The sequence below is a fragment of the Orycteropus afer genome, unplaced genomic scaffold, assembly GCF_000298275.1.
Source record: "Orycteropus afer afer isolate SDZICR_OR568_19922 unplaced genomic scaffold, OryAfe1.0 scaffold00024, whole genome shotgun sequence".
NCBI lineage: Eukaryota > Metazoa > Chordata > Mammalia > Tubulidentata > Orycteropodidae > Orycteropus > Orycteropus afer.
The window spans coordinates 7,992,417-8,009,927 of NW_006921611.1; the positions used below are offsets into that span (position 1 = coordinate 7,992,417).

Genomic DNA, 17,511 nt, shown 5'->3' on the forward strand with positions numbered 1-17,511 from the left:
ATCCTTTGAAGATACCTAAATATAATTCTTTTGAATTCCTTATCAGAGAGTTCCAATGCTGCTTCTTCCTCAGGGATGTGTTCTGGGTCTGTGTCATGCTCCCTTGTTTCTACCACTTTATCTTGCTTCTTTATGTGGACTGTGATGATCTGTTGTCTCTGAGACATCATGGCATTGTTGTATGTAGATCTCTTTAACTGTTTGTGAAGAACAGGCAAGCGTGAGTCAGGCTTTTCTTGGTGGTTATTTACTGTTGGTAGAGAAGGAAGTGGGGCTCTCACTGAGTAAGTGTAGCCACAGTAGGTGTGGGTGTAGTTGTGTCGTATGGGGAGTGTTGCTGTTTTCCACTTAGTTAGACAAAAATATCAATTGAATAACCATCAAAAAAGTAAAAGCAAATGGACAAAAAATACACCATGTAATCACTCAGGAACAGTAACCAAAAATAGAAAAACAAAAAATCCTGCATTATCATGGGAGAGGGAAATAAGTGAAAAAAGGTATAGAAGGAGAATAACAAAGAAAAAAGTGGGAAAAACGCAAAAAGAAAAACAAGAAATGGGGTTAACCACTAGAAAGAAAAAAAAAAAATTGCAACCAGGAACAGGGAAAAGAAAAAAAAAAGCTGAAAACTAGAACCTGGGAGGGAATAATAAAAAGGACAAAAGTAACAATAATAGTAGTAGTTTTAAAACAGAGAAAAACAAGCAAACTAATAAAAACAGAAAAAAGAAAAAAAAAATCAGGGCAGGAGGGTCAGGGCACCTAGGCTCCATCTGAGTTTGCAGACTGGGATGGAATTCCTGTAGGCCCAGAAAGTGGGTAGGAGTGAGCGATGGCAGTACTTTCTTCCACCAAGAGGGTGTGAGTGTAAGAGTAACAAGGGGAATGTCACACCTTTCTGGTCGTCCGTGTCCTGAATGTCCTTTGGGTTCCTGGCAAGTGGAGTCTGGAATCTGGGAGAATGCTGTCACTTTAAATATCCAAAATGGTCAAGCCACTTGTAAACATTCAAAATGGCTGCACCTTCTGGACAGACAAAAGTCCACAGCTTAGCCCAACTTCCTCTTCACTGCTTCCCCTTTTATTCCCCAGCCAGCAGAGCAGTCCTTCGTGTAGTCCCTGGCTAGCAGGGCCAATTTTTAGGTTAATTCTTAGGTCCTACCACCAGTTGGCAATATCCAAGCTGCCTGTGCTGTAAGGATCACTGCCAGACCGCAGTTCCATATGTCTCCTTTTTTGGTGTTTTCATGCAAATTAGTTGGAGTTTAGGAGCTCTGGTAACATAGTGTCTAAGGCACTTGACTGCTAACCAGAAGGCTGGCAGTTCAAACCCACTAGCCACTCCCTGGAAGGAAGGTTGGTCAATCCTACTTCCGTAGTGATACTGCCTCGGAAACCCAAGGAGGGGTCGCTATGAGTTGGGGCTGACTTGACAGCAAATAACAACAACAACAAGTTGGGGTTTAGTCCACTTCTATATCCTTCCCTTCAAGGCTCAGGGGTCCAGGATTATCTTCTGTATCTGTGTTAATTGGTTCCCCTTTTCTTTGTTGAAGAGGGTCTATGCGGTCTTTCTGCCTATTCCGCCATCTTACCGGAACTCTCTCTTCAGTTCTTTCAGCTTGAGAAATGCCAAGCATGTTCTTTCCTTTTGGTTTTCTCACTCCAGGTTTTTTCACACTTCATTATAATGCTTTGCCTTCTTCAGCCACCCTTTGACATCTGTTCAGTCCTTTTACTTCATCATTTCTTCCATTGTTTAAGATATTCTACACTTAAGAGTAAGTTTCATAATCTCTTCTGACATCCATATTGTTATTTTCTTCCTTTCTAGTCTTTTTATTGACTATTTGCTGTCTTCATGTATGATGCTCATGATGTCTTCCCACAGCTCATCTGCTCTGTAGTCACTGGTGTCAAATATATTCTGTAGATGGTCTCTAAATTCATGTGGGATATAATCCACATTGTATCTGGTTTTTGTGGACTTTAATTTTCTTTAGCCTCAACTGAGCTTGCATATGAGCAATTCATATCCTTGCATATGAGCACAGTCAGCTCTTGTTCTTGTTTTGACTGATGATATTGAGCTTCTCTATCATTTCTTTCCAGAGCTGTAGTTGATCTGATTTCTGGGTATGCCATCTGTGAGATCCACATATATGGCTGCTGTTTATGTTGTTGAAAAAAGATATTTGCAATGAAGAAGTTGTTGATCTTGCAAAATTCTCTTATGTGATCTCTGGTGTCATTTCTCTCACCAAGACCATTTTTTCCAAATTCCAATGATTCTTTTTTGTTTCCAATTTTCTCATTCCAATCACCAAGAATTATCAATATGTCTTGATTGCATGTTTGGCCAATTTCTGACTGCAGTTGGTAAAAATCTTCAATTTCTTCATCTTTGGCTTTAGCAGTTGGTGCATGAATTTGAATGATAGTGGTATTAACTGGTCTTCCTTGAAGGACTATGGATATTATCCTTTCATTGACAGCATTGTACTTTAGGATAGATCTTGAGATGTTGTTTTTAACAATGAATGGTATGCCATCCTCTTCAATTTGTCATTTCTAGCATAGTAGATCATATGATTGTCTGACTCAAAATGACCCCAACAAATTCATTTCATTTCACTAATGCTTGGGATATCAATCTTCATCACTTCAATTTCATTTTTTACAACTTCCCATTTTTCTAGATTCACATTTCTACATTCCATGTTCCAATTATAATGAATATTTGCAGCTGTTTCTTCTCATTTTGAGTTGTGCCCCTTCAGCAAAGGAATGTCCTGAAAGTTTTGCTCCATCCATGTTATAAGGTCAACTCCACTGTGGGGAGGCAGCTTTTCCCTAGTCTTATTTTGAGTGCCTTCCAACCTGAGAGGCACATCTTCTGCCACTATATCAAACAAAGTTTCATGGGTCTTCATAAAGTTTTCCAGGAATATGTCAGGCAGTGTTTCACTGCTATTCACATGATTTTCTGTGGACAGTTTTTTCAGAAGTAGATGGCCCATTCCTTCTTCCAAGTTCTATCTTTCTCTGGAAGGTCTCTTGAAATCTGTCCACCATGGGTGACCATGCTGGCATTTGAAATACCAGTGACATAGCCTCCAGCCTCATAGCAACACATAAGACACTACAGTATGACAAACTGAGAGATGAGTGGTAGAATAAATTTTCTTAATAAGTAATGAAAAATATGTGGCTTCCCATTATATATCACAGCTAAACTACATCTCTCCTTATATCCCTAAAACTAATGTACAGCAACAAAATATACTTAAAATAAAACAAAAGATTGTATCTATCTCTTTGCTACTGTGAACGAACTATGATACATGTTGTTGTTGTTGTTAAGTGCCGTCGAGTCATTTCCGACTCATAGCCACCCCATGCACAGCAGAACGAAACACTGCATGATCCCACACAAGTCCCACAATCCCTGCTATACTTGAGCCCATCATTGCAGCCTCCGTGTCAATCCATCTTGTTGAAGGCCTCCCCCTGTTTCGTCAACCCTCCACCCTACCAAGCATCACATCCTTCTCCAGGGAATGGTCCCTTCTTACAACATGACCAAAATAGGTGAGACGAAGTCTGGCCATTCTTGCTTCCAAGGAGCATTCTGGCTGCACTTCCTCCAGGACAGATCTGTTAGTTCTATTAGCAGTCCATGGTATTTCAGCATTCTTTGCCAGCACCACAACTCAAAAGCATCAACTCTTCTTTGGTCTTCCTTATTCATTGTCCAGCTCTCACATGCATAAGAGGTGATTGGAAATATCATGGCTTGTGTCAGGCACACCTTAATCCTCAAGGAGATATCCTTGCTCCTCAGCACTTGATACAGTTCCTTCACAGTTGACTTTCCTAATGCTACACGTCGTCTCATGTCCTGACTGCTGCTTCCGTTGGCATCGATTGTAGAAACAAGCAACGTGAATTCTTTGACAACCTCAATGTTCTCTCCATTTATTGTGATGCTGCTCATTGGTCCAGTTGTGAGGATTTTTGTTTTCTTTATATTGAGATGTAATCCATACTGCAGACTGTATTCTTCAACCTTCATCAGTAGGTGATACATACTCACATTGAAATATTATTCAACCTTAAAGAATATTGAAGAACCCTCCTAATATGTTACAACATGGATGAACATGGAGGACATTAAACCTTTACTTGTCATTGATTCAATTCCAACTCATAGCAACCTTATAGAATAGACTAACACTGCTCCGTAGGGTTTCCAAAGCTGTAAATCTTTATGGAAGCAGACTGCCTCAGATTTCTGCCACAAAGTGGCTGGTAGGTTTGAACCACTGACATTTTGGTTAGCAGCAGAATGCTGCAACCATTGAGCCACCACACCTCTTGGAGGACATTATGCTGAATGAAATAAGTCAATCACAAAAGTACAACTATTGTATGAGACCACTTTTATTAAAAAAGTCAAGGAAATGTTTACATGCAGAAAGAAACGTTCTTTGATGGTTACCAGAGATGGAATGGTATGGGAGGGAAAAATCACTAACTAGATAATGTTGTTGTTATGTGCCATTGAGTCAGACCTGACTCATAGTGACCCCTCCTTGGGTTTCCGAGGTAGTATCACTACGGAAGTAGATTCCCCAACCTTCCTTATGAGGAAGGGCTGGTAGGTTTGAACTGCACACCATCTGGTTTTCAGTCAAGTACCTTAGGCACTATGCTACCAGAGCTCCTAACTCAATAATAGACATGCAATATCAATAATGTAATAACAATAATCTATGAGTGGATACATATGCAAGCTGAATGACTATTGGTAGGCAAGCAGGATCTTCTATTTTTGCCCCTTTCTGAATGGTTGACAGTGGTAGGCATATATCATCTAGTTCTTTCCATCTCAGGGTCATGTAGGCTGAGGACTGCATGGTTCATAATCCCTTGGACTGTTTCCATGCTTCTTTGATTTTCTTCGTTCTTCTTTGCTCTGGACTAAGAGAGACCAATTGTTGCCTCTTAGATGGCCACTTGCAAGCTTTTAAGACCCCAGTTGCTACTCACCAAAGTAGGATGTAGAACACAATTTTTAAGTAGTATGTTGTGCCAATTGAGCTTGATGTCCCTCACAACATGGTTCTGAGCCCATATACCCAGCAACTTACTCCCTCAAGATGTTTGGCTGTGGCTAAAAAGTTATAACTTTGCCCCCTCTTAGCTCTATTATGTATATGGACATATGTGTAGAAATATTATCTGCCAAATCTATATATAGTCATGTGTATATTTTCTTTTGCCTACCCATACTTGATCATTTAGCCTGCCTACTTACGTATCCACACATAGATTACTGTTTTTTATTACTGATAATCCAGTATTTTGTATATTGTCTGTACCTCTTGTGTCTTCTTTTTCCTTAGTGTTAGTGGGCTAGTCAGTCACTTTTGGTATATTGCCTTTCCTTTCACCCAAATTAATACTTGTCTCTTAACTATCTAGCAATTTTCCTTCCCCTCACCTCCCATCCCTGGCACCCAACAAAGAAAGTTTCCTTTTATGTGTAAACCATTCCTAGACTTACTTTATTTTCTTAAAAAAGTATGTATAATAATAATAGACTCATACAATATTTGTCCTTCTGTGATTGACTTATTTCACTCAGCATAATGTCCTCCAAGTTCATCCACATTATGAAGTGTTTTGAAGATTCCTCATTATTCTTTATTGATATATAGTATCCCATTGTATGTATAAACCATAGTTTGGTTATCCATTCATCCACTGATGAGCATTAGGTTGTTTTCATCTCTTTTCTGTCTTGAATAGTGCTGCAGTGAACATAGGCGTGCATATGCATATATCTATTCATGTCCTGGTTCTCACTTCTTTAGGATATGTACCTAGTAATAGGGTTGCTTGATCAAATGGTATTTCTATGTCCAACTTTTTAAGGTATTGTCATACCACTTTCCACAGTGATTGTATCATTTTACAGTCCCACCAGCAGTGTATGAGAGACCCAATCTCTCCACGTCATCACCAGCCTTTGTTATTTTCCGTCTTGTTAAACTTTACCATTATTGCTGGGGTGAGATGGTATCGTATTGTTGTTTTGATTTGCATCTCCCTAATATCTAATGATAATGAGCATTTCTTCGTGTGCATGTTGGCTGCCTGAATATCTTCTTTGCTGAAATGTCTGTTCATTTGTTCTGTCCATTTTTCAGTGACACTGTTTGTCTTTTTGATGTTGAGGTGTTAAGTTGTTGTTTTTGTTGTCATGTGCCGTCAAGTCGGACCCGACTCATAGCAACCCCCTCCTTGGGTTTCTGAGGCAGTATCACTACGGAAGTAGATTGCCCCATCTTCCTTCCAAGGAGTGGCTGATGGGTTTGAACCGCCAGCCTTCTGGTTAGCAGTCAAGTGCCTTAGCCACTATGCTACCAGAGCTCCCTTTGAGGTGTTATAGTTTTCTATAAATTTTAGAGATACATCTCTTGTTGGATATGTCATTGCCAAATATTTTTTTTTTCCCAATTTGTTGGTTCTTTTTTTTACTCTTATGAAGCCTTTTGATGCATGTAAGAATATAGTTTTTAGAAGGTCTTAGTCATACATTTTTATCTTCTGCTGTTTATACCTTTTTAGTTATGTTTGATAGTCTATTTATGCCATATATTGAGATGCTTAAATTTGCCCCTATTTTTTCTTTGATGAACTTTATACTTTTATGTTTTACATTTAAATCTTTGATCTAACTTGAGTTAGTTTTTGCATATGGTGTGAGATATGGATCTTGTTTCATTTTTCTGCAAATGGATATGCAGTTTTACCAGCACCACTTGTTAAAGAGACTGTTTCTTCCCCATTTAATGGATTTTGGCTCTTTGTCAAAGATCAGATGTCCATAGATGGATAGACCGATTTCTGCATTCTCAGTTCTGTTCCACTTGTCCATGTGTCCGTTTTGTATCAATAGCAGGCTATGGTGACTACTGTGGATTTTAGTAGGTTTGAGATACTATTTTGTTCTTCTTCTTTTGCTTATCCAAGCTCTCTCTTTTCCATATGAAATCAGTGATTTTTTTTTTTCCATTTGCTTATAGAATTTTGATGGAATCTGAATCAGGATTGCATTAAATCTATAGATTGCATTGGGTAGTATTGATGTTTTCACTATGTTCAGTCTTGTTATCCATGAGCATGGTATGTTCTTCTGTTTCTATAGATCTCTTATGTTGTTGTTAGGAGCTCTGGTAGCGTAGTGCCTAAGGCACTTGACTGCTAACCAGAAGGCTGATGGTTCAAACCCACCAGCCACTCCTCAGAAGGAAGATAGGGCAATCTACTTCTGTAGTGATACCGCCTCAGAAACCCAAGGAGGGGTCACTATGAATTGGTTCTGACTTGATGGAAAAGAACAATAACATGTTGTTGTTGTTGTTATGTGCCCTCAAGTTGGACCCGACTCATAGCAACCCCTTCTTGGGTTTCTGAGGTGGTATCACTACGGAAGTAGGTTGCCCAACCTTCCATCTAGGGAGTGGCTGGTGGTTTGAACTGCCAGTCTTCTGCTTAGCAGTCAAGTGCTTCAGGCACTATGCTATCAGAGCTCCCTAGATCTCTTACAGTTTCTTGAAGTAGTGTTCTGTAGTTGTTTTTTTTTTTAATAGATCATTTGTGTCCCTGGCAAGATTTACTCCCAAGCATTTTATCTTTTTAGTAGCTGTTGTGAATGGTATTGTTTTCCTTATTTACTTTTCAGAGATCTCTTTGTTGGTGTACAGGATCCAACTGATTTTTGTATGTTGATCTTGTATCCTGCCAGTATGCTGAATCTTTCAATTAGTTCCAGTAGTTTTTTTTTGCTGACTTTCTGGGATTTTCTATGTATAGAATCAAACCATCTGCTAATAGGGATTGTTTTAATTTTTCCTTAACAGTTTGGATGCTTTTATTTATTTCCTTTTCTTGCCTTATTGCCCTGGTAAGGAATCCAATACAATGTTGAATAGAAGCAGTGACAGAAGGCATCTTTGTCTGGTTCTTGTTCTCAAGGAGAATACTGTCAGTTTTGTTTTGTTGAGAATAACATTGGCTCTTTGTTTTGCATATATGCCCATTATTTTATTGAGGAATTTTCCTTCTATTCCCATTTTTCTGAGAGTTTTTATCAGGAATGGGTGTTGGATTTTATCAAAGGCTTTTTCTGCATTTGTTGATATGATCATGTGGTTCTTTTTCTGTATTTTACTTATGTGATGGGTTACATTGATTGATTTTCCAGTGCTGAACCATCCTTGTATACCTGCTTTGAATCCCACTTGGTCAAGATGTATTAATTTTTTGAAATATTGTTGGAGTCTATTGCCTAGGGTTTTGTTGAAGATGTTTGTGTCTATATTCATGAGGGATATTGGTCTGTAGTTTTTCTTCCTTTTCCTGTCTTTTCCTGGTTTGGCATGAAGGTTATGCCTGATTCACAAAATTATTTTTGGAGCATTCCATCCTTTTCTTTGCTCTGGAATAGTTTGAGTAGGATTGCTATCACCTCTTCTCTAAATGTTTAGTAGAATTCTCCATTGAAGTTGTTTGGGCCAGAACATTTTTTGTTGGTAGTTTTTTTTTTTTTTTTTTTGTGACCTGTTCAATTTTTTTCTTTTGTTAAGGGCCAGTTCAAATTTTCTACCTCAGTATTTGTTTAAGTAAGTAGTATGTTTCTAGAAATTTGTCCATTTCTTCTAGGCTTTACAAATTTGTTAGAGTACAGTTCTTCATAGTATCCTGATACTATTTTTTTATTTCTATTGGTTCTGTTGTGATGTTGCCCATGCCATTATTTATTTGTGTTATCTGCATCTTCTCTTTCTTTCCTTTGTTAAATTTGTCATTAGTTTGCTGATTTTATTAATCTTCTCAAAGAACCAACTTCTAGTGTTCTTGATTTTTTCCCATTTTTCTGTTTCATTTCTTTTAGTGTATGTGTGTGTGTCCATACCATTGTTTATTTACTGGGCTTGGGGGTAGGTAGGTATTGAGCTGCGATGTGCATACTTTCCTACTACTACTTTCCATGCTTCCCTAGTTGCTGGCTGTGTGTCCTGCTTCGCTCTCACATTTTTCTTCTGTTTCATTTATTTCTGCTGAAATATTTTTTATGTTCTTTCTTCTGATGACCAAAGGCTTTTTTTTGCTGCTCTTTTTCTAACTGTTGGAGATACTGGGTTAAGCTGTTGATTTTGGCTCTCTTCTTTTTTGATGTGTGCATTTATTGCTGAAAATTACCCTCTGATTACTGCTTTTGTTGTATCCCAAAGATTTTAGTATGTTGTGTTTTCATTCTCATTTGATTGTATAGCAAGAATTATGAGGATGGCACAGGATGGGGCAGTGTTTCGTTCTGTTGTATATAGGGTCACTGTGAGTTGAAAGGGAGCTCTGGTAGCATAGTGCCTAAGGCACTTGACTGCTAACCAGAAGGCTGGCAGTTCAAACCCACCAGCTACTCCTCAGAAGGAAGGTTGGGAAATCTACTTCCATAGTGATACTGCCTCGGAAACCCAAGGAGGGGTTGCTATGAGTCGGGTCCAACTTGACAGCACATAACAACAACAACAACAACATAAGTTGAAACTGTCTCAGTGGCCCCTGTTGTTGCTGTTGTTACGTGTTGTTGAGTCAGACCCGACTCATAGCGACCCCTCCTTGGGTTTCCGAGGCAGCATCACTATGGAAATAGATTACTCAATCTTCCTTTTGCCGAGTGGCTGGTGGATTTGAACTGCCAACTTTCTGGTCAGCAGTCAAATGTCTTAGGCACTACATCAATAGAGCTCCCCAATGGTCTCTAATAGCAATAATAACAACCAATGTATTGAAAAAAAGTATTGTGACAAGTGAAAATCACATGCATATTAAACCAACAGTAATAACAATAGAAAAGAATAATAGTGGTTTTCATGAATGTGAGTGTGATCATAATTATGAGGAACTGGTGTTTGACTTAAGGGAAAAGGTGATTGCAGACATGATATTTAGATGTTGCTTGGCAAAGGAGCTATACAGTAAGGAAAATCTGGAAGCTATAAGCCAAAGAGTATCTGCTGAAGAGATCAGAGATATAAATTTTGGGAAGCTGTTTTTTAAGTTGTTTATGTTGTGCTATGTGAAATATACTTTCTCCTCTCTCTCTCTCTGTATATATATATGTATATATACATATAATTTTTTCTTTTATTAAATATTTGTGATGTTTATTTGCTTTCTGGTAAATGGTTACTGATTTCTGCTTTAAAGAGTGGGATGTAGAGAAACCTGAGGCTACCTACATAAGCATAGCCAGAGATGAGTTACAAATAATTTTAATATTAATCCTTTTGCTCCATTTTCTTTCTTCTTTTTTTTTATGTCAGTCATCTGATATTTGAGTATTTAGCTTCTTTCACACACAGTATCTACTCCTTTTTTGCACAATAAATTCAATGACCTAAGTCTCTATGTGATGTTAGCAATTAACAAGATGTATATATATATATGTGTGCATATATATATATATATATATGTATATATTTATATATGTATGTGTGTGTATATATATACATATGTGTGTGTGTGTGTGTCTGAGCGTATGTATATATATATATTTTCAACTGCTATCGGAAGGAAGGTTGGGCAATCCTACTTCCGTAGTGATACTGCCTCGGAAGCCCAAGGAGGGGTCGCTATGAGTCGGGTTTGACTCGACGGCACATAACAACAACAACATTAGAAACTCAGGGAAAATAGATGGAAATTTAGAGCCTAAATAAAAAGAAAACTTAACTATCACTAACCTGTGATCTTTTCGTATATTCCTTTCCTTTCTAGATAAAACCAGCTGGTACACTTTGCAGGGAATCAATTGATAAAGAATGTGATTTTGTTGAATATTGCAATGGAATTAACGGTCTCTGTGTGCCAGACACTTACGCACGCAATGGACAGTCTTGTGATTCAGGAGATGGCTTCTGTTATAATGCAGTATGTCGGTCATTTAATAAACAGTGTCAATCATTAATTGGAGGAGGTAATGACCATAATTTTCTTCTTAGTTCCTAAATTTTGATTGTTCCAAAGACTATTATTCAACTCTAAAGGATAAAATGTAAACATAATTTGCTAATGAGTGAAATCTTGCCTTGTGTATATAATGTTAAAGGACATCACAATTCTCTTAATTCTGAAAAATAAAAACACTGGATTTATTTGAAATTCTTGTTTGTGTAAGGTAGAAACATCAAGTGGAAACGCATCTTCTCACAAGATTATATAGAATTTGGGGTGGAGGAATTTAGTTTAGACTTAAATGATTTAGCAGGGTTTTGGTTTAGAGAAAGACAAGGCTAATGCACAATTTGGTGAGTTTCCAGAGTGGATCTACTCAAAGGGACTTGCTGATGAGTAAAGGCTTCAGCCCACAACACATCTAGGCATTTTATAGTCTCCTCTAGATATGGATCATGTGCTTCAATCAAGAGGTTGAAGTATACAATTTTAAACACATACACAGTTCATGTCTTGTGAGTGAGTGAATTTTTTCATTCTTAGCCCTTCCTTTGGGACTCCCTTAGCTAGGTCACAGGGGAGATCTCTCAGTATTGCTTAGATCAATATGACTATCAGGAATCTAAGGAGGAGGTAAGATGGGTGTTTTGATCATAATTATGCTTTTGTTCTGCTTTTCTGGGAGGTGAAATATGCTATTACAATATTGAAGCTTTCCTTTAGATATATTGTACTCCCTTTTAACCACTTTAGTCAATAGATAGTTAGAGGTAGCTTGAGAACTCCAAATCAGGAGAGCATAGAAGGATATCATCTATTTTGGGTAAGGATAGATCTAGAAAAGAACTTTATATTTTTGAGATCCTTGTTTGAAGCTTGAGAGAAGTATGATGAAGACTCAGGAAACCCTTAATGTATTCTTTTTCAATTATATTATAAGTTTGTTCAGCCAAAAGCAATTAAAAGGTGACAATTTTGGGGGGGACAGTAAGAAATGCTGAATGTAAGACTATCAAAGAAGTTAGTTTCAGGCAGGACAGAAAAGTTGGTTTAGGCACTACTAGAATTCATGGTATCATTATTTTTAAATAACCTCATTTGTTTGGCCTTTTTATAGGAATAATCCAAGAGATGCTTATTCTTTTTTCAATTAGTTTGGTCTCAATATTTATAGAACAAGGGGATACTACATAATTAAAAATCATGAAAGGTGTATATCAGGGTTGTGTCCTTTCACCGTACTTATTCAGTCCATATGTTGAGCAAATAATCTGAGAAGCTAGACTATATGAAGAAGAATGCAGCTTCAGGATTGGAGGAAGACTCATGAACAGTCTGCAATATGCATATCACACAACTTGGCTTGCTGAAAGCAAAGAGGACTTTAAGCACTTACTGATGAAGATCAAGGACTATAGCCTTCATTATGGAATATACTTCAACAAAGAAAACAAAAAATCTCACAGCTTGTCCTATAAGCAATGTCATGATACACAGAGAAAGATTAAAGTCATCAAGGATTTCATTTAATTTGGATCCATACTCAATGCCCATGGAAGAAACCAGTCAAGGAATCAAAGGATGGGTTCTGGTAAGATGGTGGAATAGGGAGAAAGACTGCACAGACCCTCTTCAACAGAGAAAAGGGGAGACAGTTAACACAGATACAGAAGGTAATGCTGGACCCCTGAGCTTTGAAGGGAAGGATATAGAAGTGGACTAAACTCCAACTAGCAGAAGAATTTGCATGAAGACACCAAAAGTGGAGACATACAGAGCTGCAGTCTGGCAGCGAGGCTGATGGCACAGACAGCTTGGATATTGCCAAGTAGTGGTAGGACCTAAGAATTAACCTAAATATCAGCCCTGCTAGTCAGGGACTGCACAGAGTACTGCTCTGGTGGCTGGTGAATAAAAGCGGAAGCAGTGAAGTGAGCTGAGCTGTAGACTTTTGCCGTTCTGGAGAGTGTAGCCATTTTGAATATTTACAAGAGATTTGACCATTTTGGATATTTAAAGTGACAGCATTCTTTCAGATTCCAGGGACTTAGGAACAGGCTCCACTTGTCAGGAACCCCTAGGACACTCCGGACCTGGACGACTGGAAAGGTGCGACATTCCACTTATACCTCACACCCTCTTGGTGAACGGAAGTGCAGCCATCCCTCAATCCCACCCACCTTCTAGGCCGGCAGGATTTCCATCCCAGTCTGCATACACAGATGAAGGCTGGGTGCCCTGCCCTGCCCTGATTTTTTTTTCATTTTTCTGTTTTTTAGTTTGTTTGTTTTAAAACTACTACTATTATTATCACTTTTGTCCTTTTTACTATTATTCTTTATTCTTCCCCTCCCATGTTCTGGTTTTTAGCTTTTTTCTTTTCGTGTTCCTGGTTGCAATATTTTTCTTTTCATTTCTTTCTTGTGGTTAACCCCATTCCTTGTTTTTCTTTTTGCATTTTTCCCATATTTTTCTTCATATTCTCCTTCTCTACCTTTTTTCCCTTATTGCTCTCTTCCCATATATTGCAATGTTTTCTTTCTTTTTTTTTTTTTTGGTTACTATTCCTGTGTGATTACACTGTGTGACTTTTGTCCCTTTGCTTTTACTTTTTCAATAGTTATTCAATTGATATTTTTGTCTAACTGAGTGGAATATAGCAACAGTCCACATATGGGAAAACTACACCCACACCTTCACTTACTGAGTAAGAGTCATCACTTCCTTCTGAAACAATGGCCCAACAATAAACAACCACCAAAAAGAGCCTGGCTCACAGTTGGCTGCCCTTCACAAACAATTAACAGAGATCTAAATACAAAAACACCATGATGTCTCGGAGACAACAGATCATCACATTCCACATAAAGAAGCAAGATAAAGTGGTAGAAACAAGGAAGTGCAGGATACAGACCCAGAACACATCTCTGAGGAAGAAGCAGCATTGGAACTCTCTGATAAGGAATTCAAAAGAATTATATTTAGGTATCTTGAAAAGATTGAGAGATAGACCAAGAAAAACACAGACAAAACTCTAGAAGAATTTTGGAAGAAAATATAAGAAAAAAATGAGAAAATAAATGAAAATTTAGAAATGATTCTAAATCTATAGACAGAAATTCAGAAGATTAATACCAAGGAATTGTCAGGAATAGATAACACAATGAAAGGGCAGAGGAGTAGAATTGATGCAATGGAAGACAGAACTAAGGAGACTGAAGAAAAATACCTGAATATTTCAAAACAAAATAAAGAAAGCCTAAGTAAGGTTCATGTGGGATACCATCAAAAGGAAGAATGTTTATGTCATTGGGATTCCAGAACAGGAGAAGAAAAATATAAAGCCATTGAGAAAGTTGTCCAAGATTTGTTAGAGGAGAACTTCCCTGATATGAAGAAAGATGAGAATATAGCCATTCGGGAAGTCCTACGAACCCCAAACAGGATAGACCCCAAAAGAAAATCACCAAGACATATCATCATCAAACTCATGAAAACCAAAGAAAAAGAAAGAATCCTGAAAGCAGCATGAGAAAAACAAAAAGTCACTTACAAAGGACAACCAGTAGGAATAAGCTCTGATTTCTCAGCAGAAACCATGAGAGTGAGAAAGCAATGGGATGGTGTATATAAAATCCTGAAAGAGAAAAATTTTCAACCAAGAATTGTATACCCGGCAAAATTGTCACTGAAATATGATAGTGAAATTAGGAGATTTAGAGATAGGCAGACACTAAGGGAATTTGTTAAAACAAGATGAACCTAACAAGAAATACTAAAGGGAGTCCTTTGAACAGAGAACCAAAACTACCAAATAATGACTGACCATTAATACACAAGATGACGTAACCCAGAAACCAAAGGTATGGATATCTCCAAGGAAAATAACCTTACAAGATTGTAAACAGAGAACCAGAGACATCAATTGACAAGTGAGGACAACTACAAACCAAAAAGAGGGAAAATACTGTGTAGTTACAGAACTTCTAAATGGTGAGGAAGTCAAGAGAGTTGCAAGATAGAATGGACTGTTCTAAACTTGGAGAGAAAATTATAAATCACAGGCTAACCTCAAAGAAAAATTATAAACCTTCATATCACAATAAAAAAAGAGGACAAGCACGAATATTCAGCAAATACTAAAATAAAAGCAACAAAGCAAATGATAACATGATCCATAAATATAATGAGCTCAGCACAGAAAATAATATGGAACAAAGAAACCAGGGAAACCATGAAAAAACACATAACAAAAGGAAAGCAACCAATTCATACTTGTCAATAATAGACACACCTTAGAGACAAAGACAAAAATAGACTAAAAATCTAACATTGCAAAAAGATATATCAAGCAAATGGCAACCGTAAGAGAGCAGGAGTGGCTCTTAATTAATTTAATTTCTGATCAAATTGACTTTAAGACAAAACCACCATATGAGACAAGGCAGGACATTATATAATGATTAAAGGGTCAATTGAACAAGAAGTTATAACCATAATAAATATCTATGGGCCCAATGAAAGAGCCCCAAAATACATAAATCAGACTTTAAAAGAGTTGGAAAGTCAAATAGATCACTCCACACTCATAGTGGGAGACTAAATACACCACTTTCACTGAAAGATAGAACAACTGGACAGAAACTCACCAAAATGCAGAAGAGCTAAACAGTACAATACACCAGCTTGACCTTATAGACATCTACAGAGCCCTTCACTCGATAACAGCACAATATACATTCTTCTCCAGTGCACATGGAACATTTTCCATGATAGACCATATATTAGGCCATAAAACAAGCTTTAATAAATTTAAAAACACTGAAATACTGCAAAGCATCTTCTCAGATCATAACGCTATCAAATTAGAAATCAATAGTAGGAAGATCAATGGAAAAAGAGTAAACACATGGAAACTGAAAAACAGCTTCCGTAAGAAAGACTGGGTAAGACAAGAAATGAAAAATGAAATTCAAATATTCCTTGAATCAAATGAGAATGAAAACACAACATACCAAAATCTTCGGGACACAGCAAAAGCAGTGATCAGAGGCCAATTTATAGTATTAAATGCACACATCAAAAAAGAAGAGCCAAAATCAACACTTAAAACCAACAACTTCAACAATTAGAAAAAGAACAGCAAGAAAAGCCTACAGTCACCAGAAGAAAGGAAATAATAAAGATTCAAGCAGAAATTAATGAAACAGAAAATAGAAGGGTAACAGAAAAAATCAACAAGAACAGAATTTTTTTTTTTAATGATTAATAAAATTGACAAACCACTGGCAAGTTTAACAAAAGAAAAGAGGGAGAGAATACAGATAACACAAATAAAAAATGGGTGACATCACAACAGAACCAACTGAAATAAAAAGGATAATATCAGGATACTGTGAAGAACTGTATTCTAACAAATTTGAAAATCTGTAAGAAATGGACAGATTTCTAGAAACACACCACTTACCTAAACTCACACCAACTGATGCAGAAAAGTTGAATAGATCTATAACAAAAGAAGAAATTGAACAGGTCATCAAAAAATTACCAACAAAAAATGTCCTGGACCAGACGGTTTTACCAGAGAATTCTACCAAACATTCAGAGAACTGACACCAATCCTACTCATACTGTTCTAAAACATAGAAAAGGATGGAATCCTCCCAAACTCATTTTATGAAGCAAGCGTAACTCTGATACCAAAAACAGGCAAAGATATCACTCAAAAGGAAAACTACAGATCGATACCCCTCATGTTATTGGGTGAAGGGCTCTGTAGATGTCTATAAGATAAGGTCTATATAGATGCAAAAATCTTCAACAAAATCCTAGCTTGACAGACTCCAACAACATATCCATCAAGAAAATAATTCATTATAACCAAGTGGGGTTCATATCATGTATGCAAGGATGGTTCAACATTAGAAAAACAATCAATGTCTTCCACCACGTAAACAAAACAAAGGAAAAGAACCACATGATCGTATCAATTGATGCAGAAAAAATATTTGATAAAATCCAACACCCATTCCTGATCAAAACTCTCAGCAAAATAAGAATAGAAGGGGCATTCCTCAACATAATAAAGGGGATCTATGCAAAACCAACAGCCAACATTATTCTCAATGGAGAGAGACTTAAACCATTCCTCTTGAGAACAAGAACCAGTCAAAGATGCCTTCTATCACCACTTCTATTCAACATTGAACTGGAAGTCCTAGTCAGGGCCATAAGGCAAGAAAGGGAAATCAAAGGCATCCAAATTGGGAAGGAAGAAGTCAAACTATCTCTATTTCTGATGATATGATCCTATACCTAGAAAATCCAAGAGACTCAGTCAAAAACCTACTGCAGGATATAAGATCAACATCCAAAAGTCAGTTGGATTCCTCTACACCAGCAAAGAGATTGCTGAAAAAGAAATAAGGAAATCAATACCATTCTCAATAGCTACCAAAAAAATAAAATACTTGGGAA

General features: G+C 37.3%; 1 protein-coding gene across 1 annotated transcript in view; it reads left to right on the plus strand.

Moving 5' to 3' along the window:
* LOC103192135 (disintegrin and metalloproteinase domain-containing protein 5-like) overlaps positions 1-17,511 on the plus strand; it is a 246,507-nt gene that overhangs the window by 141,015 nt on the left and 87,981 nt on the right. Inside the window, exon 14 of the mRNA XM_007935062.2 lies at positions 10,858-11,056. Within this exon, the coding sequence (XP_007933253.2) occupies positions 10,858-11,056 (199 nt within the window). The remainder of the gene's footprint in view (positions 1-10,857; positions 11,057-17,511) is intronic.